Consider the following 27,048-nt stretch of genomic DNA (forward strand, 5'->3'; position numbering starts at 1 on the left):
GCCAACAGATATATGAAAAGATGCTCAGCTTCATTAGTTATTAGAGAAATGCAAATCAAAACTACAATGAGATACCACCTCACCCCTGTTAGATTAGCTATTATCAACAAGACGGGTAATAGCAAATGTTGGAGAGGCTGTGGAGAAAAGGGAACTCTCATCCACTGTTGGTGGGAATGTAAAGTAGTACAACCATTATGGAGGAAAGTATGGTGGTTCCTCAAAAAACTGCAAATAGAACTACCTTATGACCCAGCAATCCCTCTACTGGGTATATACCCCAAAACCTCAGAAACATTGATACGTAAAGACACATGTAGCCCCATGTTCATTGCAGCACTGTTCACAGTGGCCAAGACATGGAAACAACCAAAAAGCCCTTCAATAGAAGACTGGATAAAGAAGATGTGGCACATATACACTATGGAATACTACTCAGCCATAAGAAATGATGACATCAGATCATTTACAGCAAAATGGTGGGATCTTGATAACATTATACGGAGTGAAATAAGTAAATCAGAAAAAAACAAGAACTACATGATTCCATACATTGGTGGAACATAAAAACGAGACTAAGAGACATGGACAAGAGTGTGGTGGTTACCAGGGGTGGGGGGAGGGAGGACGCCGGAGGGAGGGAGGGAGAGAGTTAGGGGGAGGGGGAGGGGCACAGAGAACTAGATAGAGGGAGGCGGAGGACAATCTGACTTTGGGCGAGGGGTATTGTTGGTCAAATAAGTTTGTAAATGTGATATATATGTTTGCTCGCTTGTGACTTATATTGGGTGTGGGGGACAGGCTATAAGCAGGCCAGGTCGTTGTAGCCTGGGGTTTGGTTTTGGGACTAAGCTTTTCCCCACACCCTTGAATGATTGTATTATCTGGGTGGTGCACTCTCATGAGGAATCCAATTATGCCTTGGATGGGTGACTTTGTATCGGAGACTTCCTTGTTTGTATATTGGATTAAGGGATTTTGGTTTTCTACACTATAAAGTGGGACAGACCAGGAGCTTGGACACACAGTTCCTGCTATCACAATTGCAGGGGCTTCCCTGATCCCTTTCCCTTCATGGGAAGAGCTGGTTTTCTGCTTTTCCCTTGTCTTCTTTTGTGGTTTGCCTGTCTTGGTGAGACACCAATAAATAGGATGGCCCCCCGTCCTCTGACTCCGCCATTTCTTTATCGTCTGCCCGAATCCAATGGGAACCTGCATGTGAATGGCCACGATGGCGGCTCCTGGCCTTACAACTGGCGTAGTTTCCGGCAGGATTCAGAGATTGGTATGGAGCCACCACCCTTGATGGGTGGGATAGAGTACTGGTTGCTGCTCTGGCTCCCCATGGCTGTCCTTTTAGGGGCCATGGGCTACATGTTTTTTACTCAAGAGGAAACTGCCCGAGGTCAAAAGCTTCAGTATGAATTGAAAATAGAACGGCAGAAAAGGCTGGAATTGGAGCGAGCACTGGAGAAGGAATTACGGGTTCGCGAGTTGCAGTTTACCCTGGAAGTTGAACGTGTTCACCGGCAGTTGTTGGAGAAACAACTGCGGATTCAAGAGCTCGAGTCTCAGCTTCTGGCCAAAAGCCAGCAGCCACAGGAGCCTAAACGGTCACCAAAGGAGCAGCAGCATCCGTGCCGGTGGATTGGCTTTGAGTCAGCGGGAGCAGGCGCTTGCGACTCCTCTTCCGAGGATGAGAAGGCTCAGGCTGAAGCTGCCATACGCACACTGAGAGCCCGACCAGTTGTCGCCAAGAAGGTAAAAACCCAGCAACAAAGAGTCCCTCAGGGGCAGCCACAGCCTCCAGCCCAGGTAATGGAACACTCTGTGGTCCGGCCCTATACCCAGGCAGAGCTGATGGAGTTGGGGGCACAATTTAGGCAGAAACCTACTGAATCCCTGGTAGCCTGGTTACTACGATTATGGGATATAGGGGTGGATGGCATCATGCTCTCCGGAACAGAGATGGAGAAATTGGCCGCCATTACCACACACTCTTCCTTGAGGCAGCGTCTTCAGAACTGCCATGGCAACCCAGGAGACCATACCCTATTAGAATGGGTGATGGCTGCCATTCGTATGGTCTGGCAGAATGCTGGAGAACTGCCGGGGGCAATGAGTCGGTGGCAGTGCTACAGTGAGTTAGTAAAGGTCCTTCGAGAACTAGGTATGAAGAATGCTGTTTTCAACCCTGGGTCTTGTGGGCCAGACGAGGAAGTGTTTACGGCCAAAATGAGGGAATTTGTCCTTGCTAGCGCCCCGTCAGCCCTTTTTGGGTCACTTGTGGCTATCTTGGGCCCCTATGTGGGGCAGCCCATCAATGCAGTTACACAGATGGTAGCAGATTTGGGAGAGCTGGAGGCCGCTCGGGATCATAAAGCAGTGAGGGCTGCTGCCTATGTTTCTCCCCCAACTAACAAGGGAAACGGGCCTGTAAAGGTTACCCGAACACAGATGTGGGTAGACTTGATTGCGGCTGGAGCAGATAAGGGGAAATTGGATGGCCAGTCTAATAAAATTCTTTTGGAGCTTTGGCGGCAGCTTAAACCAGAACAGAAGTTCCAGCCACTGAGACGAAAGGCCCCAGCAGCTACCAATAAAACGTTTGGTGCGTGCACAGCTCGGTTACAAGATTATATGATAGAGACGGCCGAGGGAGAGGGGAACTCCCAAGACCCACTGTACCAGTTTGAATAGGAAAAAGGCCGAGGGACCCGTCTAACGGGGATGGGCGGGGACCGGAGGCCACATGTGGAACTGGCTATCCACTGGTCCCCTTCCAATGTACAACAGGTGTTGGCCTTGGTGGATACAGGTGCAGAATGTTCCCTTCTCTATGGAAACCCAGAGCGGTTTGCTGGGACCCCAGTGGCCATTGACGGTTATGGGGGCCAAACTGTTCAAGTGAAGCCAGTAACTATTCCATTGGGGATAGGGAGACTGCCTCCTAAGCCATATAAGGTGTATGTATCTCCTATTCCTGAATATATTTTGGGGGTAGATGTCTTGCAAGGACTGTGGTTGGAAACTACAGCTGGGGAGTTCCGGCTGTGGATCAGGGTTGTGAAGGCAGTATTGCGGGGACATGCATCACATTCCCCTTTGCAATTACCCGTCCCTCGGCGTGTGACTAACACCAAGCAGTACCGCCTGCCAGGTGGTTATGAAGAAGTCACAGGGACAATCCTTGAACTAGAAAAGGTGGGGATCATCCGGCCAGCACACAGTCCTTACAACTCCCCAGTATGGCCTGTGCGCAAAGCAGATGGAACCTGGAGAATGACAGTAGATTACAGGGAACTTAATAAAGTTGTTCCCCCTTTGCACGCTGCTGTTCCTTTGATAGCTAACATGATGGATCGGCTAAGCCATGAGTTGGGGACATACCACTTTGTGGCAGACTTGGCCAATGCTTTTTTCTCTATTGATATAGCCGCAGAGAGTCAAGACCAATTTGCCTTCAGTTGGGAAGGGAGACAATGGACCTTTACAGTGTTACCCCAGGGCTATTTGCATAGCCCCACCTTGTGCCATGGGCTGGTGGCTGCTGACCTGGCTAAATGGAAACAGCCAGAGGTAGTCGCATGTACCATTATATTGATGATATTATGCTAACTAGTGATTCTCTTTCAGAATTGGAGCAAGCAGTCCCTACCCTGCTATCCCATTTGAAAGCATGTGGCTGGGCAGTTAACGAGAACAAATTACAAGGACCTGGGTTATCTGTTAAATTCTTGGGAGTTGTCTGGTCGGGTAAGACAAAAGTTATCCCTGACACAGTTATAGATAAGATTCAAGCCTACCCCGTGCCCACTACGGTAAAACAGTTACAGGAATTCTTAGGTTTGTTGGGGTATTGGCGAGCATTTATACCGCATTTGGCTCAGTTACTACGCCCCTTGTACAACCTTATTCGAAAGGGGGTTCGCTGGGATTGGACTGAGCAGGCACAAGGTTCATTTGCAGCTGCTAAGAGAGCTGTCAAGGTGGCACAGGCCTTGAATGTGTTTGATCCTGCCGACTACGCCAGTTGTAAGGCCAGGAGCCGCCATCGTGGCCATTCACATGCAGGTTCCCATTGGATTCGGGCAGACGATAAAGAAATGGCGGAGTCAGAGGACGGGGGGCCATCCTATTTATTTGTGTCTCACCAAGACAGGCAAACCACAAAAGAAGACAAGGGAAAAGCAGAAAACCAGCTCTTCCCATGAAGGGAAAGGGATCAGGGAAGCCCCTGCAATTGTGATAGCAGGAACTGTGTGTCCAAGCTCCTGGTCTGTCCCACTTTATAGTGTAGAAAACCAAAATCCCTTAATCCAATATACAAACAAGGAAGTCTCCGATACAAAGTCACCCATCCAAGGCATAATTGGATTCCTCATGAGAGTGCACCACCCAGATAATACAATCATTCAAGGGTGTGGGGAAAAGCTTAGTCCCAAAACCAAACCCCAGGCTACAACGACCTGGCCTGCTTATAGCCTGTCCCCCACACCCAATATAAGTCACAAGCGAGCAAACATATATATCACATTTACAAACTTATTTGACCAACAGGTATGCAACATAATTTAATGACAAAATAACCTAGACATGTTTTCTTTGAATATATGTACCCTGATTTATTAATGTCATCCTATTTTCATTAATAAAAATTTATTAAAAAATATATATATATATAGATTCCTAGTTGTCCCACCAGACCTATCAAACCCCTGTCTCTGAAGATGGGGCCCATAAATCTATATTTTTTAGGAGAGAGGAGAAGAGAGAGTGAGGTAGATTTCCACATGCACTCCGACCAGGATCCACCCAGTGATCCCATCTGGGGCTGATGATGCTGGATTACCAAGCTATTTTTCAGCACTGAGGCCATTGCTCGGACCAACCAAGCTATCCTCAGTGCCTGGGGCCACACTTGAACCCATTGAACCACTGGCTGTGGGAGGGGAAGAGGTGAGAGAAGGGGGAGGTGAAAGAGGAGAGAAGCAGATGGTCGCTTCTCATGTGTGCTCTGAGCAGGAATTGATCCCAGGACTCTGTATACTGGGCCAACGCTCTATCCACTGAGCCACCAGCCAGGGCCGAAGCCGGTATTTTTAAAACACATTTCACAGGTAACTCTTTTGCCAGCCAGGCCCCAAATTAGTTTTCAGATCAGTATTTTTAGAAGCAGTGTACACAACTGTAATTCCTTGAAGTCAGGCATAGTTTCTGATTGGATCCTCACTGTCTAGCACGATACCTGGCATATAGTATACACTCAATAAATATTTGCAGGATTATACAGTTGTTTCACTTCCACAGCGTCAACCACTGAGTTTAGCTACATAACTGGATGCTGTCTTGATATTAAAGAAACCCAGCAAAAAGCATCTTTCATTCAGGAAAACACCAAGCGGGTCGCTTACATGCTATGCTGTTCCAAAATGCTTATGCGTCTGTGTTCAGTTGGTAGTGCCGTCACAGGGCAGGGAGCTACGTCAGTGTAGGGATAGCAGCTCCACACACTAAGAGGTGAGCCATGGCCCAGGAGCAGAGGCCTGATGCTCCTTCCTGCGCCTTGGGTTTCCTCTCATAAAGCCTCAAGTGGGCATCTGTTATTTTTATTTGGGTTTTAAAATAACGCAGCCCGGTATAATGTCTGCCTGCACTACTGATCTGCCACCCTGGTCTACGGCCATACCACCCTGAACATGCCCGATCTCGTCTGATCTGCCACCCTGGCTCCAAGGTTCACATCATGATGTGTCCAATGAACCATCACCTCTGGTCGGCAGGTACACACAGTCAACTCAGGAGTACCTGGGTAACGATAGCCTCTCTTTTGAATAATCAGAAACGGGATTATTATTATTTATTTATTTTTTTGTATTTTTCTGAAGCTGGAAACGGGGAAAGACAGACAGACTCCCACATGCACCCGACCAGGATCTACCTGGCACGCCCACCAGAGGCCACGCTCTGCCCACCAGGGGGCGATGCTCTGACCCTCCGGGGTGTCGCTCTGTTGTGACCAGAGCCACTCTAGCGCCTGGGGCAGAGGCCAAGGAGCCATCCCCAGCGCCCGGGCCATCTTTGCTCCAATGGAGCCTTGGCTGCGGGAGGGGAAGAGAGAGACAGAAAGGAAGGAGAGGGGGAGGGGTGGAGAAGCAGATGGGCGCCTCTCCTGTGTGCCCTGGCCGGGAATCGAACCCGGGACTTCTGTACGCCAGGCCGACGCTCTACCACTGAGCCAACCGTTCAGGGCCAGAAACGGGATTATTTTAAAACTCAATTCTAAGGGAAGACATATACGGTTTGAAATAGATTTCTACCTTTGAGGAGAAAGGTGCTTGGGGTTTATTTGAACACCTGCCTCTCTAACCTGGGACCTGGGAGCATTTGGGTAGAAGGTTTCTGTCATATAAACATCAGGATCCATTGTGTGTGGAGGGGTGCGGGGGGCAACAGCAGCGACACTTGAGAGAGAATGCACCGACGATCTGGCTGGGGTGGACGGGCAGACGTTCCAGCCACAGGTTTAAGGGTGTTGAGAAATGAGGTATTGGGATGTGCATCTGAGCATCATGGATGAACTAGTTCCTCCAGCTGACCCCTGTGGAGAAGGACTAGATGGATAACCCCAGTGAAGTTTTAACGACCAAGGATGCTCACCTATTCGGGTAACTATATAGTTCGCAAGTGACTGTTGATGTACCGCAGGGGTCCCCAAACTACGGCCCATGGGCGGCATGCGGCCCCCTGAGGTCATTTATCCAGCCCCCACCGCACTTCTGGAAGGGGCACCTCTTTCATTGGTGGTCAGTGAGAGGAGCATAGTTCCCATTGAAATACTGGTCAGTTTGTTGATTTAAATTTACTTGGTCTTTATTTTAAATATTGTATTTGTTCTCGTTTTGTTTTTTTACTTTAAAAAAAGATATACGCAGTGTGCATAGGGATTTGTTCATAGTTTTTTTTATAGTCCGGCCCTCCAATGGTCTGAGGGACAGTGAACTGGCCCCCTGTGTAAAAAGTTTGGGGACCCCTGATGTACCGTATGCCTCTCCTAGCACTTTGGGGTAGTACTGCCCTATATAGAAATCACGGCCAGGATCCCTTTGAAGGGCCTCAACCTCCCCTCATGTTCCTGCAGAGGAGGCGCTCCGCCCGTCTTCGGGTCCTGTTCAGCCATGTCAGCCCTCCCCGCTCTCCCTGCCTCCTCTAGTCACCTGGCCCCCAATCCTTCCCTCGCCGTGGACTCTCTCCCCCCATACAACACATGCTCACCTTTCCCCCTTCTCAAAGAAAAGTGAGAAATCCTCCTTTGCCCTCCAGCTCTGTCTAGTGAACACCACTTCTCCTTCCTTCCTTCCTTCCCTGGGGAAGCTTACTGAAATAGTAATATACATATGTTTGCATCAGAACTATCTTAAGACATTTTCAAGCCCTTAAAATGCTTACATTTGAAGACCCCATCTCACATAAAAGCAAGGAGAGGATGCACCCACATCTTATGTTAAATTCATTTTTCAAAAAAAAAAAATTTTTTTTTTGCTTCTGAAATGATTAAATGGTAAGAAAGTGTTGATTTATAACGGGTTGCAATTTCTCAACAATCATGCTGCAAAATGAGGAAAATCTAGCAAAACATTGTTTCTAAATGTAATAATGTAATGAAGTTTTTATGACTATTAAATTTTGAAATTAATAAAGTCAAAACAATGTTGTTTTTTGGAGATATTTAATTAAATATGTCTGCCTTCATGTAATTTTGCAGTTTTCTTTTTGCATTTTGGAACGAATAATTTCCTTCAGATCTCAAACAGAATTTTGGATGCTGGAAAAACTTTTAGGCCCTAGGCAATCTTGTCTATGGTATCTGAAAGAGTTCTGAATTCACTTTCGTTTTTCCTATTCACCACTCATCCTGTGCGATTTTGTCTTGCACCACTAAAACCTCCCTTACCAAATTTACCAATGAACATTTTATTTCTAACTTATTGGAAATTTTCTAGTCCCGATCTTAAGTAAGCTTTTGTAGCATTTGATATTATCAACCACACCCCTTTCTAGGAGATATGGGGAAAAGAGAGAAAGAAGCACCAATTTGTAGTTGTCTCACTTTGGTTGTGCATTGATTGCTTCTTGTACGTGTCTTGACTGGGGATTGGAACTGCTGCTCAGGTCCAATGATCCCTTGCTCAAGCCATTGACCTTTGGGCTCAAGCTGGGCTATCCTTGGGATCATGCTGATGATACTGCATTCAAGCCGGCGACCCCTCACTCCAGCTGTGAGCCTGCACTCAAGCTGGCAATCTCAGGGTTTCAAACTGGCGACCCCAGCGTTCCCGGTCAATGCTCTACCCACTGTGCCACCACTGGTCAGGCTCCTTTTTCTAAGCTTTCAATAAAAACATTGCTCTCTGATCTCTTTCCTTCTTCTCCATCACCTTTGCTTGTAGAGGCACGTTGTCTCCTTATTTTTCTGCACTTGGTCTCTTGACTCTCCTCCATGCACTAGGCTATTCCCAAGCCCTGCTGACTTTATCTCCAAAATGCTTTTCAATTTCTTACCTTCTCTCTACCTCTCCTACAGCTTCCCTAGCTCAGGCCCCCACTGTCTCTTGCTTAGTCTGTTGCAGCATCTTCCAAAACAATTTCCCTGCTTTTAGCTGTGTCCTCCTCAACTCTACCCCACACAGAGCTGCCTGGGTGGTCTTTCTGAAATGTAAAATCTAACTGTGACACACCCTCTAGAAGAGCGTCCAGCACACATCATTGTTGCTCCTACCTTGTGTTCCTTTACACCTGTTAGCACCCCTTCCCAGGACCTATCCCCCCTTCCTAGACACACACCTAACTAAGGGATCTCTTTCTCCTGTTACCTGACTCCGTATATGGTGTTTGTGTTTTACCGACAATGTATCACTCTAATGTTGCATAAAATAATACATTAGTTTAATTACATGTATCTGGACTTCCCATTATACTGTGAGTTCCATAAGAGGAAGATCTGTGTCTTGTTCAACTCTGTGACTCCATTAGTGGTGCCTGGAGCCCAATACGAGCCCAATAAATGTTTGTTGAAAGAATGAGCAGAAAGAAGGAGGATAGAGACATCCCAGATGCAGAAGCCTGGATTATCAGACACTTTGGCTCCACACTGTGATATGTATTCAATCCCAATTAAATTTTGTTCAAAATACTAGTAAAGTGTGACAGCCCTTGTTGAGTGTTCCCAGCCTGGTCACAGAGGCAGATGGCCCAGACTGCACTAAGCAGCTGGCCAACGTGCGACTGGACGTTGACATGGATAATACACATCACGGCCTGACAGTACTGGGTCCCAGGCAGGTAGGAGGGCGAGGAGGAGGGGTATGAGCAGACAGGTTATCTGTGCTGGGAGGATGTTGATTAGATCAGGGAAAGCTTCTTGGGGGACCTGAGGTTTTAGCAGGAGACAGGTGGAAACCATGAGTCACCGAAACACCCCCCAGTCTGTCTTTCCCAGCTTCTCACGTTTCAGGGCCGGCATGTTAATCATGGGTGTTGGCTCCAGAGTGTGGACTCCGGGCTGAGTGGTCTCCTCCCCTTCTGAGCGAGCCGGGTATACCACTCATGCCTTTAGGAACTTATTGGAAAGTGGAAGCAGGAATAGATCGCTGGCAGAGTCAGAGCTGAGAAACAGATGGAGGGGGGAGCGGGAAGCACGTGCTGAGAGGGCAGCGTTTTTCTTTCCCACTGTCTGTCACCAGTCATTGCAGAAGTCAGATGCCTTCCGTGGCACACGGCCCTCGCTCAGGGGAGCCTTTGATGTGCACTCCTTCTGGCCTGACCACAGGACCCCCACTGCCCTCACGGAGGCCTCAGCACCCACTGGGACAGGAAGCCATGAACCGCCCCTCCCCTCCCTTATTCAGATGGGAACACACAGAAGGCATCTAAACGGAGGTTTCTCAAACTGGGATTTTCCACTGACGCTTGGGTCTCTGAGCCTCAGCCATGCCCAGCGGTAAGATCGAATTAAGTGAAACAGAACTGAACTCTCCCAGTAGACGCAGGGTTGGTTAGTAACTCTGGCATCGCACACCGATTGCCCGCAAATACAAATGACAGTTGACAAATACAAACAAATGTGTTTCTAAAACTGCAGAGTGGAATGCAGCCTGGAAGGGGGCGCCTTGGAGGAGATTTGAATTCTCCATTCACCCACCCACCCGCTCTGCCTGGGGAATAATCACCTCTTGGATTCAGGTGCGTGCGTGTCTCAGACCTTAACATCCCTGTGTATCTGCAGGTAGCACTGTAGATTTCTGTGTCTGAGATGCAGGGGAGTTATTTTCAAACAAGGAGGGGGTAGCTATAGCCCGGGAAGCAAAGAGACAGGCCATACGAGCCACTGAGGCAGGTACAGTGACGGGAGAGGTGAGTGCCACAGTCTCATCAAGGGACAGCATATTTGTCCTTGGACATGGGTCAACACATCTTTTTCGGGGAGCTTCCACAAGCCGAGCACTGGGCTAGGTGCTGAAGCTCTGGGCCACGTTCCCCACTGACAACATTGGATGGGAACATGAAGTTGCTGACAAGATGATTTTCATGTGCTGTCTATTTCAGCATCCCATTCACTACCACCCATGCAAATATATTCAATGGCACCATCTCCTCGGAATTCTTAGTTGTAAATATTAACTTTACTTGCCCATGTGTGGGCTGACCTGGACGACCTTCCAAGAAAGTATAAAGTGATTCATCACGTTTGCCTCACTATAAAATAGTACTGCTTACATTTCTTTTGCATTCACTGGGACATTTGTGGACTAGACCTAGTTCTGGAGACAGAGATGGAGAAAAGCAGGGAAAGGGATGTGAAATAGGAAAGGGATGGGAGAGGCACTGGATACATTTTACAATTTGTCAAAACACAAAAGATGGGAGAGGCACTTCACAATTAATCCAAATATGAGCTCGAGGACTTCATTTTTGAAAACATTCCTGACCTCATTCAATTATCATTAAAAGCACTGTAAAGAAGGTCCACTGTCCAAAATTGTACAGTTACAGAAATGGAAATTCAGAGTACCTTCGGTAACTTGCCCAGGTTTTCACACCTAAGATGTGAAATCTAGATAAACCTTACTGCCCCGCTAATGTTTGTTATAAAAACCAAGCTGGCCTTTATACATGTTTACTATGCTCAGAGTTACCATGCTAAACATTTAAATTCAATCCTAACAGTTGCCCTGTGAATCAGCACTCCTCTGACCTCCATTTTACCAACAAGAAAACCCAGATCCTGGACTCAGGCAATTCGCCCTGGGTCTCATGTCTGATGAAGGGAAGGGCCAGGTTCAAACCAAAGCCAGAGTCAGGCCCTGACCCCAACCCCTCACCGCCTCCTGTGACAGGGAGCCATTACAGAACTCAACCTGGCACCCTGATGACTGGATTCATTCCTGGGATACCCCCACCCTCAGAATGACCAGGAGAGAGGGTCCTGTGGACAGGCTATTAGTTCCACTCATAAAATCTCCTTCTCTCCTTGACATTACAGTGAATGTTTGAATCAATGATTTATTGACTTAATCTTGGCTCAGGTTCCAGACAAAGTTGGGCTGCAGTCTTTATAATTGCTGACCTCCTCTGATGTCTACACATGGGGCTACCATTTGCCTCTATTTCTTATCCTGCTTTCTGGTACCCACCCCTCCTTGAGTTTCCCCGTCTCTTGGCAACAAATTTGACTTGTTCAGGGAGAAGCTTCCTCTGCAAGCATCCCTCTAAGACACTATCTAAACTCCCATATTAGTGTTTCCAGTCTTGGCTCTGTCCAGAGAAACCAGAAAACCATGATAATCAGGCTGAGCTACCTGAGAAGAGAGGAAAACATCCCCAGAATTCTCCTCCCACCCACCTCTATTTGCCCCCACTCTCTCTAAATGTCTTACACTTCCATTCCCAAACTTCCTGCTCTCTAAGGACTTTGTGAGTCAATGTCACTGGCTTCCTTTCCATCCTTGAAAGAGGACCCTGATTTTCACAGCCTGACGCTGTATTTATGTCCCTTTGAATTAAATCGATGGAGAGCTTGTGTTCTTTGAGATAAAGGTATTTAGTTCCCTTGGAATTCACCTACTACCTTGTTGTCTCGCAATTGTTCTGCAAGCCTTCAGCAATCCGATCCCCTTGAATTAGGACGCTGGCATCTGTGAGTGGCTCGCGATATTTCTTTTTATAGGAGTTGAGTGCAAAAATAAACAAAATAAGTGTTTTGGAAAAGAAAAGGCAGAAGAAAATGAAACAGCTTGGAATGAAGCCTGGTTTTTTTGTTTGTTTGTTTTGTTTTTTGTAATTCTCCAGTCTTCTACATAATTTGCCATTTCATTTTTCAGCTGTGCATGAAGCTAGTGGTCCTTGAGCTATATAGACAGAGAAATAAATAAGGAGAGACAAAGCAAATGGATAATGTGGTTCTCACCGGAGCCAAGTGAGACCTGGCCAGAAGACGGACTGGTGGCATCCTACCAGCATTAGGATTCTTCTCTGCTGTTTGGCAACAATGTTTGAGCTGTAATATTGGGTTAGAGGTGGATAGCAATACCCAAATCTTTCTTTGAAATTTCTTGCATTTTAATAGGATAACAATACAGAAAAGGACTCTGTTAGGCTCCACACATGACCTGGGACTTTCTAATTAAAACCAGGCACCTAGAGCCCACCACTCTCAGTTCCAGGCCTCTGAAACTCTGCACCTCCATCTCGCTCTGTCCGTTTTATACTTTCCGCCTTCCTTTGGGCACCTGTGAAAGCTGCCGTGAATCACAAAGTGAACGATCGCCTGGGATCTGCTTTAGAAAGCCTTTTAACAAGACTTCCCTGTGTTCAACTTGAGTCACAAGGAGAAAAATGTCCCTGTGGCTACGTTCCTGGTTACCATTTAAAGATCTTGGGGAAGAGACTGTCTGGGGCATGCTGGTCCTGTGTTTTGGGCACAGCAGGGGTCTCCTGAGCAGGGAATTAGATTCTTGAAGTGTGATGGCTAATTGACAAAGCAATGGTGCCTCATGTTCCAGGCTACTGCTTTTGCTTGGCTTGGAGGAGGTCATATGGACTTTTGCCTGGCCAGGAAACCTTTCAGCCTCTTAGTAATGTTTGTTTGGGCTTCAGCCATGGCAGAAATGAGGCCATTGCACTAAACTGGCACTAGCTGCCCGTGCCTGGGATGAGAGCAAAGTCCTGGTTCTCATGGTGATTCGCACAACAGCTCCCAGACACCTCCCTCTTGGACATCACTATTTCTTAATACAGCTCACCCTCGTTTCCAAAGAACAACTGCAGAGAAGCAAGTGAACACTGGCTGACTGAGAGAACCCCCTAGCAGCTTCTGAAGCGCCGGGACCGGGGCAGGATGACTTCCACTGTTTGCGTTCCCTTTCATCAGCTCAGTCCTCTTCTCCACGCCAGAGAACATTCGGTGCCCAAGTGAGGAGAGGAGAGAAGGCTCCTCCCCACTCTCAGCCTGATCTTTGTCTGACCCCTCCCCCTTCCATCCTGAACTCTGCCCTCACACCAGTCTTTTAAAAACTCTGTGGAATGGAGAAGAATTTCCAAAGCCTACCCCCTTTACAAAAATGGTAACAATTTTTCTATAAATGCACCTAATTTCTGCCTCAAATTCCCATTTTCACTTGATCGCCAACACCGTATTGACTTCTCAATCGTTGCCACTTTAAGTTCAGATAAATACAGTGTCTGCGCGTTCCCCCTCTACCCCAAGATGTTTCTCAGGTCAAAGACTGGAAAGGAGATTCTATTCAACGGCAAGGGGTGGTGTTAGGTATCAGGTCCTAATGCTGGGTTCACTTAGAGTTCCAATATTCTTGTCTAGAGCCCAGGAAGGCACAGAGCTGTCACGGGGCTCTCTCGGCCCTGGGTCCCCTTGTAGCATCTCTCATGCCTTCAGTTCACTGTCGCACGGCACCTGTTTCTGGGACTAGTTGAACTCCTCCTGAATTCTTTATCTCTTGGAAGCCCCAGCTAACTTAGGAGTCGTATCTGCCTCTCTTCACCTCCCGGCAGGACACAAGGCTCCTTCTCAAGGACCTGCCACATTTAATCACGTCCTTTCCTGCTCAGAAGTTCCCTGCCCAGACCAGCATCCTTTTAGTATCTGGGCTGCGGATGAGGAGGCCTGGCTCTTCTGTTCTTTTTCCATTCTCTAACTTTTAGTGTCAATTTTATGCCAAGCTTCCTTCAGGTACTAGCCTTTTGCATTCCAGAATCCTCTTCTAGCAAATCAAACACCTTGACTTCTAAGAACATTTTTTTCTGCTATGAATTGTTAGAGCTTCTTTTGGAACTGAAAACCAATTTGGCTGTGGTCTTCCCGAGGCAATGACTATCTCCTGGGACCATGAATACCACTGAGAGGTCAGAATTCCACCCCCAGGGCCTGCTTCCACCATGCCACATCTCAGCCCAGACCTGTGGTGTCTGCAGCCCAGGCCGTTAGACTCGGCCCAGCGTGTATTAATACACCAAGGCACAAGCAAAGCTCTGGGGTGTTTATGGGGTACTTTCCTGGAAAGCTGATTTTACTTCAAGTTTAGGTAGGAAAATATATTTACATTAAATAATCATGCTTTGACTGTGTTGTCAGATGGAAAAGTCACATATGTTTTTAGGACAAAACAGAATGCTTTAAGAAAATTCCAAGCATGGTGGGCTGCTTTAGATGTTCTATGTCCCCGGATCCCAAGAGCACACATTCAGTTTCCTCTGCTGTTAAGTCCTTCTATGGCAGTGGTTCTCAACCTTTCTAATGCCGTGACCCCGCAATACAGTTCCTCATGTTGTGGTGACCCCAAACCAAATAATAATTTTGGTGGCTACTTCATAACTGTAATTTTGCTACAGTTATGATTCGGAATGTAAATACCTGATATGCATTATGTATTTTCTGATGGCTTTAGGCGACCCCGCTGGGGTCGCGACCCACAGGTTGAGAACTGCTGTTCTATGGAAAAGTCTGGGACATCCCAGAAAGTCTGGTTTGAAGTCCAAATGCCTGTACCAAGTTTTCAATGCCTTCTTAGCTCCAACCTCATTCTGAGCATAACAACTGGGCTCCACACTCTCCTAAAACAGTGACTCTCTTAACGAATGCTCCAAGGTCCAGACCAGATGTCTCTGTAAAGCATTCCCTGACCTTTGCTCAGAAATAACCGCTTCTTCTAGGCTTCATTACACTTTCTTCATTAAAATGGCCCCACAGTGCAGCCATTATAAAGACTATTTGTGCCTTTTTCCAGGTGCTAAACCTCTTGAGAGTAGGGTCACATTTTACGCCTTTTCGTCATCTCAGAGCCTAGCATAGTGCCTGACACACAGTGGTTGATGGTGTCTGATGGACACAACAGGGACTATGTGGATGCTTTCAATGCCAATACCTGGAGTGTCAGTGTTCCTGTTTGGGAAGAAACACCTAGGATGAGGGTGGGCATGGTACCAGGCTGGAGGTCCTTGAGAGGTTTGCTCATTCATTCATTCACTGTTTATCCCTTCATCAAACACTGATGACAGATGATATGCTGGTCCCTGGGATATGAAAATAAATAAGATGCAGTCCTGCCCTTGAGTTTCTCATAGTCCATGAGAGACAGATACCAACAGACACAAAATAAATGTCCTAAGTGTTGACTTTAGAAGAGCCATCTAGCCTTAAGGAGCATGGAGGGACAGGCACACCTGTGGCCTGTGAATACTATTCACAGTGCACATTGTGTTTTAATGCTCCTTTAGGCTGAGATTTTAGAATAAAATTAGTACTCATTTCCTTTGTGCCAGGAACTGTGCTGAGTGTTTAACATAATTTAAGTCATCCAATCTTTATAACAGCCCTGGAAGGTGGCATTACTATTATTACCTCTATTTTTCACAGCAAGAAACTAAGGCTCGATGACCTTCCGTAGTGTATGTAACAAGATCATCTATGAAGTGGAGTCCATTTGACCCAGTGCCCAAGATTTTGAATCCTATCAAAACTGCCTCAGGGAAGAGAACCATCCTGGTGGTTGTCAGAAAAACAAACAGGTGTACAGGGGTGTAAAAGTATAACCAGGAATAAATTTGCCATATTACTAATTTACTGATATTAGTTTGACTCAGTGGTAGAGTGTCAGCCCGGCATGTGGAAGTCCCAGATTCGATTCCTGGTCAGGGCACACAGGAGAAGCAACTATCTGCTTCTCCACCCTTCCCCCTGCCTCCCTGCAGCCACCACTCGAATGAGCAAGTTGGCCCCGGGTGCTGAGGACGGCTCCATGGCCTCACCTCAGGCGCTAAAATAGATCAGTTGCCCAGCAACAGAGCAGTGGCCCCAGATGGGAAGAACATCAGCTCCAGATGGGGGTTACTAGGTCGATCCTGGTCAGGGCACATGCAGGGAGTCTGACTCTCCGCCTCCCTGCCTCTCACTTAAAAAAAAAAAAGAGTGTACTAACAAAGTAAGATTATAAAAGAATTCCATGTAAAGTGTTAAATCCAGTTCATTGCTATGATAAACATGATTCAATATTATTAGTTTAGTGATCACAGATATGTATCCTGTAACAAATCAAACTATACAATAGGACATGTTCAATCCTATACTCTCACCTCTGGCCAAGCTTATCACCAGCATTATCCTCCCTACCTACTCAGGTTTTGGGCATCATCAACACATAATTCATGTTACCCAGCCCACAAAAGTTTCCTGACACTTTTCTCTGTGCCTCTCCCATTTATTTTCGCAGAGTTAGAGTCCTCCTCACTTGACCTTTGGGGAGTGGAAAGCCCAGACGTGTGTGGCCTCACTAGGTTCCCGGGATGGGAGGGGCAGCATTTTTCCTAAATGACAAAGGGCTCGCCCACATAGGTCCCCCTTCTTGAGATCTCCCCTTGCAGGCTAGAGATACTGAGAAACACAGTCACTCATTCACTACGTTTCCTGCAGAGCAGAGAGGCAACACGTGGCGTGGCGTTATTATTCACTTCACTCCTCCACGGCCTTCCATGCAGAGAGAATGGATAGGCGAATTTGTTACATATTTTGGCACGGCTGCAGTAGATTACGAGGGCGAGCTATATGATTTATATTTGAACTAGGCCATTTTGAGAACGAGAAGTGTTCTAAGAATAACCAATAGGAATTAACCGATCTATAACAGGTGTGACCTGGGACTATTCTGGGCAAACCAGGATATGTGTCTGCCCTAAAAAAAAATCCAGGGTGCTCAGGGATCCTTAATACACATGTTAGTCAGTATCTGCTTTCTATTCAGCCTAATTTAACATTCACTCTTTTTCTTTCCTTCTTTTCTTTTCTTCCCTTCCCTTCCCTCCCCTTCCCTTCCCCTTTTTTCCCTTCCCCTCCTTCCTTCCTTTCTTTCAATAAAACACCCACATGCCAGACCCTATGGACAGCCCTGAGAAGAAGGCAGATTCTGCCCTCATGAAAACTGACATTGTAGTAGAGGAGGTGGGAATCAACCAATCAATCAATCAATAAATGGGAAATATAACATCAGATAGCGATGAAGTCTGGACAGAAATAAAGCAAGGTCCAGGTGATGGGGAGAGCTTCACAGGGTGGGGGTGGGGGTGGAGACCTCTCAGAGGGAGTTGCCTTAGGGAGGCCAGGAGGAGGAGTCAAATGTGCAGACTCAGAGGTGGCAGCAGCCTGGGTGGCTTGGGGACAGAAAGAAACCGGGAAAGTTGAGAGAGAAGCGGGTCAGATAGGGATGTGAGGCTACAGAAAGCTTGAATTTAATTCTGGAAGGTTTGTGCAGACGAATGCTGCAGTCTCGTTCACATCTTCAAAACAATCGCTCCTGGTGAAGACTACATCGTTGAGGAGCAAGACTGGGAAAAGGAGAAAGGCTATTTCAGCTGTCCAGTTCAGAGGGGGTGGGGCCGAGCCAGGGTGGAAACGGAGGTGCTGGGGTGAGAGGTGGCGGGTTCGGGAGGCATGGTGGAGGTGGGGTGTCTAGCATGTGCGAGCCAGGTCGCCCCCGGATACCAGCAATATGTCAAACCCTGAGATGAGACTGACCCACAGCCAGTCCCAGCCTGCCCTGGCTTCCTTCCAGGACGTGTTCTCAATATGCCCGAGAAGTCATCTGCTGGGGTTCATACACCAGACAGGCTGCACTGGTCATCCAGGGCAGGAGGGGAAGGGCCTGAGCATCCTTACCTTTGGCTCTGTGGTCTTCCTCCTTGGGGCACTTACCCCCTTCCCACCATTTCCGCTTCAGAATTTCCAGGCGGTTGTTCTCCTGCAGCTGGAGAATAGCCAGGTCAAACTCGTCCCGGAAAACCGAGCCTGTAGGGGTCACAGAAGAGCCCAGAACACAGGATGTGAGCGCCGTCTTAGGTATGCATCACTCTGCTCCCTTTCCAGGGAAATCTCCTGGCCAATCTGCCCGCTTAACCTTGGGGGAGGGGGATAAAGTGACAGGCGATTGGCTTCCCGGGCCCCTGCTCTCCCCTGTGCTGTGTCTGAGGACTTTTGTGCAGAAATGGGGCTCTGGCTTCACGCAGGGCACGCAGGCATTTCTACTCTCCTCTCCGCTGGCCAGCAGGTCCCCTGGCCAAGACCCCGGTGTGGGTCAAGTGACAGCTTTCTAGGTAGTGGTGGCACTCTCCCTCCCCACCAAGATGCCACCACTTTCTATCCAGGTTAACTGACAGGCAGGAAGCCAGTTGCAAAGCTCCCCATCTGCCTCCAGGACGAGGAGCTCTCAGCTGAGCATTTGTCTGTGTTCTCCTTTATTTAAATTAATTTCTCAGGCACTTATAACTCTCTCTATATTATACCTGACATTTTTTTTTCTTTTTTCTTTTTTCTTTTTTTTTTACCCAGAGCAGCCACCAAAGAGAGAGTGCCACCCAAGAGAGCGGCGGAGGTTCCCCTTCTCCATCTGTGCGGAGAACCGGTTCCCAGCTGTCCCCAGCCTTCACACCTGCCCGCCGAGTGCCCCAGAACCCAGCCGCTCGTCCATCACCCTGTTCACACTGCTCCTCTCTCCCTCCGCAGATAGAAGGCTTCTGTTCAGTGCAATTCTGTTTTAGAATTCTCTGGAACAGGGTCAAGGAGCTTTGATCCTGGAATTTAGGTGTAATCACAGAAACAGGCTTACATGAAACCGGGGGAAGCTCAATGCCCCAGCACAGGCTGAGGTCTGATATCATTAAGAAAAAACTGCCAAGAGGCTGGAATCAACTAAGCAGCCTTTTTCTCGCCCAAGCTCTGTGAAGGCCGGATGTAGACAGATATCCCAGGGAGAAAGGCTATGGTGAAAAGTCCAGGCAGAAGGTTGGAACAAGTAGATTAGTGCTCTCATACTTCAATAGGAATTATATCTTGTTGACCTGCTGACCCTGATTCAGTGGGTCTGCATTTCTATTACACTCCAAGGTGTCCCTGGCCCGTTGGCTCAGTGGAGAGCATCAGCCTGGCATGTGGAAGTCCTGGGTTCGATTCCCAGTCAGGGCACACAGGAGAAGCACCCATCTGCTTCTACCCCCCCTCTACCCCCTTCTCTTCCCTTCCCACAGCCATGGCTCGAATGGTTCAAGCAAAGTTGGCCCCAGGTGCTGAGGATGGCTCCATGGCCTCCTCCTCAGGCACTAAAATAGGTCGGTTGCTGAGCAACAGAGTTAAGGCCCAGCAGGGCAAAGCATCACTTGGTAGGGGCTTGCCAGGTGGATCCCAGTTGGGCCACATGCAGGAGTCTGTCTCTGCCTCCCTGCCTCTCACATAAAAACAAAACAAAACAGAAAAACTCCAAGGTGATGGCTGCAGCTGCACTTTGATGGGCAAGGAACTAGATCAGCTCTCAGATCTCTTTGGACTCTGACAGCTCATGACTCTACAAATAGAGCCTTCCCTACTATACGTAACAGTTTATGACAGCATGCACTCCCCAAGCCCGCAGCACCAAGGGTGCCCATGTAACGGATCCAGGAGCACATCCATACCACCTCACGAACAGCAGCTACTTAATCCACACCCGCAGGGAACAGCTACTTGATCTAACAGTGGTGTCAAGTGGGAGACCAATGAGCATTCCAGGTTTAAAGACAACTGTCCAGCCCAGCAAAGGCATTTCAAGCAGTTTATAAGGCATTTTCAACCAAACCTCAACAGCACACCAGGGTTCCCATGAAAGGATTATTCCTCTTGCTCTCTGTTTGCCCACTTAGCTTCTAATCCATCTGATGAATTCTCCATGGCACTCCAAGTTCTGTTTCTCATATTTCTCTTGGGTCCAATCACATTGCTTATTCTATACTAGTGCCTTTCCCTCCAGCTTAAGAACAACACATGTGCTGGTCTTTCCTGGACACAACAGCTGGGCCTGAATCCATCACACAGTGGATGTGTAATGCTCTTCCAGCCTGATCTGAGAGCCCAGACTAGCCCACAGCTCACCTGCCTGCCTATCCTCTCCTTTCCAGCTAGTAGGACCCACTGGCACAGTCTGGTGAGCGAAGTACTGAATTTGGAGACAAGTATCCTAGGATCGAGCCCAGCTTGCTTCTCTACTTGTTCTTTGACCTTGGGCATGTAACTCCATCAGCTCTGAATCTCAGTTCTATCCCCTAGAAGGGGAGGGACCATGTCTGCCTCTCAGGTGGGAAGATTACACAGACAGCACAGCACATGTGAAAACAGCATCATGTCAGATACAGAACAAATACATTCCTCTCCCTGTTTCCTTGGTTATTGATGACCATTTCCAGACTCAGTCTGCCTTATGTCAACTCTCTATCGGTTTGTGCCACGATAACTTTTGAAGCATTTGACATTTGAGTTGAATTTGTTTTATTGCGAGAGTATTATCAAGGTGCACCTTAAGTTCCTTTTGTGGTTCACTCCACGATCTTGAAACAAAATGTCAGCCAATAAATTTCTCCAAGGGGCCTATAATCTGTAATATTAATGGGCCTCAATAAAATATGATGGTTAGTGGAGGGTCTATGGGTTTGTGAGTAACTTGAGCGATTCCTGTACTTACAGCACTGCTAGTGTCAGAAGTTAGAGTTCAAGGATGAAACACATTATTATCTGTGTTCGCTGGCTGGGTTTCCGATCAGTCTTTAAGACAGTATCTGTTTTTATCAAATGACATAGGGAACTATGGAAAAGATGGAGAGGCACCAATGTTCCCAAAACAGACTAAGTATGAGACACTATGGTAAGGCACCTGGCTAGATTATTAGCTTTAACCCTCACAATAATCCTATAAAGTAAGTATCAGAAACCTAATTTTACAAATAAGGTAACAGAGACTCAGAGAGGTTAAATAACCTAAACAGAGTCCCACAGCCAGGAACCAGGGTGCAGTCCAGGGCTGCCTGACTTCAAACTTAGGATCTTCAGACTTCACAGGTCTAAGTGAAGCTAATAATTTACAGAGTTCTGAGTTGGGTAAAGAAGGGATGTGTAAGGTAACAGCAAAGATGCACATACTGTATGTCAATTTCTGATGGCCTCAATTCCTGCTTCTTCCCCTGCTACCTTGTACAAAGATAGCCTTGGATGATGTCAGCCCTATGCAATGTGGCTCTCAGTGGTGTGTGGAGAAGAGTTTATGTCCAAATCACCTGGGGAGCATTTCAGATCCCCTCCAAAATGCCAACAAGCAGTAAGAGTGCTCCCCCTCACCTTCTGGGAGAGGTACTATAAGCAGAGGAAAGCCCAAACCACAAATATCCTTTAGAAAGCACAGCTGGGGTAACCTTCTGGAAGCCAAGCATCTCTACCCTCTTATACCAAACCAGATGGCACACAGTCAGCAAGCTGAAGGCCAGAGCCTTACCCGCCTCCCATTCCCTCGTCCGCCGACTCAGAACAGGTGCATCAATGAAACCCACAAATGACCTGAAAGTCATCTATCTCATCTAAACATGTCAGTCTTCTTTTGCAGTAAAACTTTCACCAGGGACATGAAGAGCAAAATTCATTCCTAAGAGTGATACCATCTTTTCCTTCTCCTTTCCACTGCCTATAATCAGCAAAGAAATGGCCAAAGGGCAGGAAGCAGGAGAGGGGAAAACAAAAGGCTTCAAGAACCCACCAAGGACATCAACATGTCCGTTAGCAATTAATCAGCTAATAACGAATCAATTAGCCCTTTAATAATTAAGGGTGGGAAAGTGATCATTGATTAGTGGAAGGATGTCGGTTTGCTCTATTTAAAAAATCTCAACAATGCCCACCTACAGTCCCTGTTAAACTGGTTCTTAGAAACAGGGGTTGTTGAGTTCAATGCTGCATTCAGTGGTTCTAGCTACTCTGACTCTGCCTGGAGGAAGCTACCCACGGAGGCTGTTCCTCTCCTGCATACCGACTGGCATGCCAATCCCATAGCCCTTGGTGTCCAGCAGGCCCCCAATCTGAGTGAGGTTGCAGTTTCGCTGCCGATAGTACTCATTCATGGTGGACTCCAGGAGGAAAGCGTAGTTGGAATTCAACACCCGGGCGATGCCCTCCTCCGTGCTCTTCACAAACACGCTCGGCTGCTTGGAATACATGTAATTCCACATGCGCTGGTAGGTCTGGTAGCGGGAATTCTGGGGAAAGAACGCAAGGAAGAAAAGTCGGGGAAAGAAAAAGGACGATGTTAGTTTAAAAGGGGAGGGAATCCACGTGGACCTTAAAATACTGGCCCTTCTGCTACTCAGCTCCTTGATTATACATAGTTTAAAAACTTTTTTGCTTTCCCTCATATCTTTCAAGTGCCACTGGCAGGAGGAGGCAGTTGTGTGCCTTTGATACCTTTCCCAGAGGACAAAGAAGACGCAGGGTCCTAAGGCGCTGTGACCTCTCTGTCTGACAGTTTGATGGCTGATTTAGCCTTATCTGCCCTAGAGCAGTCCTCCATGGCCAGGGCCCTGTTCGGTCATTGTCTTTCAGGCTGGGGGCAGTGAACTCGGGCTCACTCAGGACTTCTAAAGAGATGTCACCTGCTGGGACAGTGCCAGCTCTGCTCTGCCAACTCACAACTAATCATCAGTCACAAATAACAAATAATAACAAGACTGGGAAAATTCTGGGAGGGGGTCTATCCAAATCCTGTGTTTGTGTGGTGTCATCACTGGTCTCTCTGTCAACGGGCACTGAGACTTGGATGGCAAACAGAACAAGGAAGGTCTTGAACTTGCTGCATGTGAAAATGAACTTGGTCGGCTGGGCGCCTATTAACGCCAGGGGAAATCTACTTCCCTAGAGACCCTGAAGCATGTGAGAACTACTTCTCTGTCTGGTCCGGCTCTGCCAGTCTGGGTGGTGAGTCACTTCGCCTGCCGGTTAGCACATCACCATGGCAGGGCCTGCTCCTGAGCCTTGCTAGGGAACTTCAAAGAAGCCATTAGTGTCCTGATCTAGTCTGAGATCAATAAAACCAGTTCCTTTAATCTAGTGCTTCTTACACTTGAGTCGTTCACACCTTATCCTGATCTTGCTTTGTCTAAGCATTACCTATGACATTTAACTAAGAAAAAAATGTTAACTATATACTTTAGCCTCATTTTATACAGTAGCATAAATAACAGCACAGATTAGATTCATGGCATATTTTTTTTTCTAATACACACTAAAATAAATATAAAACTATTGCAACTGAAAAATAGTTCTGCCAGATCGTCCCTAAAATCATCTTAACTACCACTCATTGTCCATGTTCAATGCTTTGGGACAGGCTGACATTAACCCAAAGTGCTTTGGGGACCTTGTTCCAGGGGTATTTTGTGGAAAAATGAACCCTGTGTGAACCTCCAAACAAGATGTTCAGAGGAGATCGTGGGGTGAAGAGAGATGTTTTTATCTCCAGTGGACAGACAGCTCAGCTTTGCTCTGCCCAATTCCCAGTGTTGGCGAGTAAACAAACGGGTTTACTTGGAAGAAGGTCATGCTGGAGCCTCCGTGAATCGTGCCGTACTCAATGGTGGTCTGGTCCGCCAGGTCGTCCACGGACTCGATGGGCACGTCCATGCGCTGCACTGTCAGGAAGGCCGCCAGGTTGGCCGTGTAGGATGAGATGATGATCAGCGTGAATGCCCACCTATGGAGGAAGTGACCGGAAGTCACCATTACCAGGAGCACTCCCGGGAGTCCCAGCCCCCACCTCCTGCTGCAACTTAGGAGAGGCCAGGTGTCCCGCTTCGAAAGCAGCTCTCTGCTTAGTGGGGGAAGAGAAATGACGAAATGTCCATGAACAGCCTTTGGGAAGGCTGCCTAGAGAAGACAGGTTTTCTTTTTTCCCCTTATTTCCCAAAGGAGGTGATTTTGGGGTTGTTACTCAATAGAGCTGTGTCCATGCAGATGAGACAGCTTCAGAGGCCAAGAAATGAACTAGAGAATGAGCGAAGGGTGTAAGCTCTGGGACTCTGTTCAGAGCGGCAGCTGTCTCCTCATGACACAGCTGACCTTTGGATGAGCCATGCACCGAGCACCTGCCATGAGCCACCAGCACGACCCCACGGGCTCCTTACAGCTCAGAGAGGCAACAGAAGAGGAAGCGGAGGCTCAGAGAAGCAAAGTAGTAACTTGCAAGGAACACACAGGATACATTCCTATATTAAAACCAGCTCCACAAATTGTTTAGAGCAGAAATTCTTTAAGGCTGTTGACAGGCACTTCTGAACCACCCAGAAGCTGGAAGTAGAAAACACTCTTACAATGCTCAGGCTATTTCAAAACAGAAGGTTGTTTCATTGGATAAATCGAACTCATTTAAAATTAGAGTAATTTTGCAACTCAGGCAGCATACATGCTAAAGCCCTTAAAACCAATTTGTTCACTGAAGTAGTTTAAACAAGCGGTATGGATCTGCACCCAATCCATTTGTTTAGAGCACAATCACACATACTGAATTAGTGGAGTCTGAATTAATGAGGCTTTAGGCGTTCTGAAGACACCGCCAGCGAAGGCACAGGGTTTGCCGCAGGATTCAGCGCTGGCAGCATGCAGGTAGATTGGCCGGAGCAGGAAGCTGGGCTGCCCTCTTTACCACCCTGTCCGGGGCTCCTGCAGAGTCACCCAACAACTAGATGGGTGCACTGACATGCCAGACCACCAGATACTGGTGCCAGGCTACCAGCAAGGGAATCTGGTTTTCACTGCGTCTTTCTCCCGTTCCAGTGGTGAGATCGTGGGGGGAGGCCACGCATGTCCTCCGAACTTGTGTGCATGTTTCACAAACAGGGGTGGCGATGCCTGCTCTGCTTGTCTCTGAGGTTTGTGAGATCGAACAAGACGTGCCCATGATAACCGCTAATCTGTGAACAACTAGATGAATGTGAGATATAAAGAGGCCATGTACAGACAGAGCCTCATCTTGAATATGGGGTGAGAGTCATTTGGCCATCTTCCCTATTTGTGGTCTGTAAAGCCAGACCTTCTCTACTCAAGCTCTGCTTTCTCTGTTCCTGTCTGAGCTTTTACACTCTGTCGGAAGTTGTTTCCCATGACCATGCCCCAGAGGAGTCTGGGGGTGGGTGTGAGTGACCCCCGGTGAAGGTGACCATTCTGAAACTGCTAGGCGACATTGACTGGTGCTGTGGGTCAAGGAGCCCTGGGTGTGACTATCACCTCAGAGTTGGCTAGGGGGCCCCCTCAGCCCTCAGGACCACATTCTGCTCCAGCCTAGGGCGCCATGTGGCTGTTCATACCATAGGCCACAAGGGAAGGGGTCGGACACTGTAAGTAGCTCAGTGCAAGCCTATGGCCTCTGCTGAGAAAGCAGATCATGCCCGTGTTCTCTGGAGGGCTTGGGAAGCCTGGCCCTGTCTGAAAGGAGCATTATCAGTTGTAAAATTGGCATCCTTGTCAACACCGTGGTATTTTTTGTCACTTGCTCTGGGCGAGGAAGCGAAGGTTGGTTATGATGGCTGTCTCCTGACCTCTCACTCCTCCAGGGAGCTGACTGAACCGAGGCCCTGATGTAATAACCAAGAACTCCAAGAGGCCAAGGGTTAGCATGGCTCAGGGTTGGGGCTCTGGAGCAGAGTTGCTGAGCCACGGGCCAGCTGTTTACAGCGTGCAGTGTGCAGGGCAGAGCACCTGCAGGGCAGAGCAGCTCTCTGCGGTGGGGAGCTGCTGCTGGATCAGGCAGGCAGCGCTGCTCAGGAAAAACCCAGGGTAAAAGAGATCCAAATCTCCCACTGAATTCTGCTTGTCTCCATGGCTTTGCCCAGATTCTCTGAATCCCTAGGGCACTCTGGGACTGTCCCTGCCAGGATCATTCCTTCTTCCAGGCAACGTAAAGCCCAGTTCTCCATGTCGATCTACTGGGTTTCTGGCTGTGACGTGATACTAGGCGAGCACTTTGTCCACATGTTGCAAATCCTAGTGTATTTATCAGTAATCAGGGGAAACAGAAAGCCCTGCTGCAAAGGGGCCACCGTCCTGGCTGTATTTTCACATCCCCACCGATGACTGTTCAGATGACCCGCGGTCCCCAGCTCAGGTGTCCCACAGTAGGAACACCACTTTCCCCTTTCCTTGGTCTTACACAGACTGGAAGGGAAGCCAGAAGCAAGGTCTATCCGTTGTGACAGCCAAACCCACAAGGGGACTTTGAAGTGAAAATGAGAAATTTGTACTCTGCAGACTTGCCTTTCTAGGTATATCCATATTTCATTTCCTCCTATAATGGTCTAATAGCAATTATTAGTCTATACATTTAGGGAGCACTTTCAAGTTCTCAGAAGAGCTCTGCCGCACCGGGAATCATCTGACCGTGTTCTTTCTGCCCTGGATAAGCCAGGAGGAGAAGGCAGTTTCAGGTGGAAGCTGGCCGACTGCCTGCAGACTCGAGGTTGGACTGCCTGCTGTCAACTTGCTCCCCAAGGTCCTGTCTAACTCTGAGTGGCTGAGAATTCACATTCTCCCACCTCTGCTGGGGTGGATAGGTCTGGCAAGCCCCCAGGGCCAGGTGGAGAGGGAAAGCAAGCTGGTAGAGGGGGTGTGATATGGCAGCTGGGCTTGGATTCCTCCTTCAGGGACTTCCTGCC

At 47.9% G+C, this 27,048-nt stretch overlaps 1 protein-coding gene across 1 annotated transcript in view; it reads right to left on the reverse strand.

The window, feature by feature from the left end:
- Positions 1-27,048, reverse strand: part of GRIK4 (glutamate ionotropic receptor kainate type subunit 4) — a 375,204-nt gene that overhangs the window by 8,825 nt on the left and 339,331 nt on the right. Inside the window, exons 16-18 of the mRNA XM_066365318.1 lie at positions 23,930-24,095; positions 22,380-22,605; positions 18,221-18,349 (exon numbers count right to left, since the gene is read on the reverse strand). Of these exons, the coding sequence (XP_066221415.1) occupies positions 18,221-18,349; positions 22,380-22,605; positions 23,930-24,095 (521 nt within the window). The remainder of the gene's footprint in view (positions 1-18,220; positions 18,350-22,379; positions 22,606-23,929; positions 24,096-27,048) is intronic.

This window comes from Saccopteryx leptura, chromosome 2 (genome assembly GCF_036850995.1).
Source record: "Saccopteryx leptura isolate mSacLep1 chromosome 2, mSacLep1_pri_phased_curated, whole genome shotgun sequence".
NCBI lineage: Eukaryota > Metazoa > Chordata > Mammalia > Chiroptera > Emballonuridae > Saccopteryx > Saccopteryx leptura.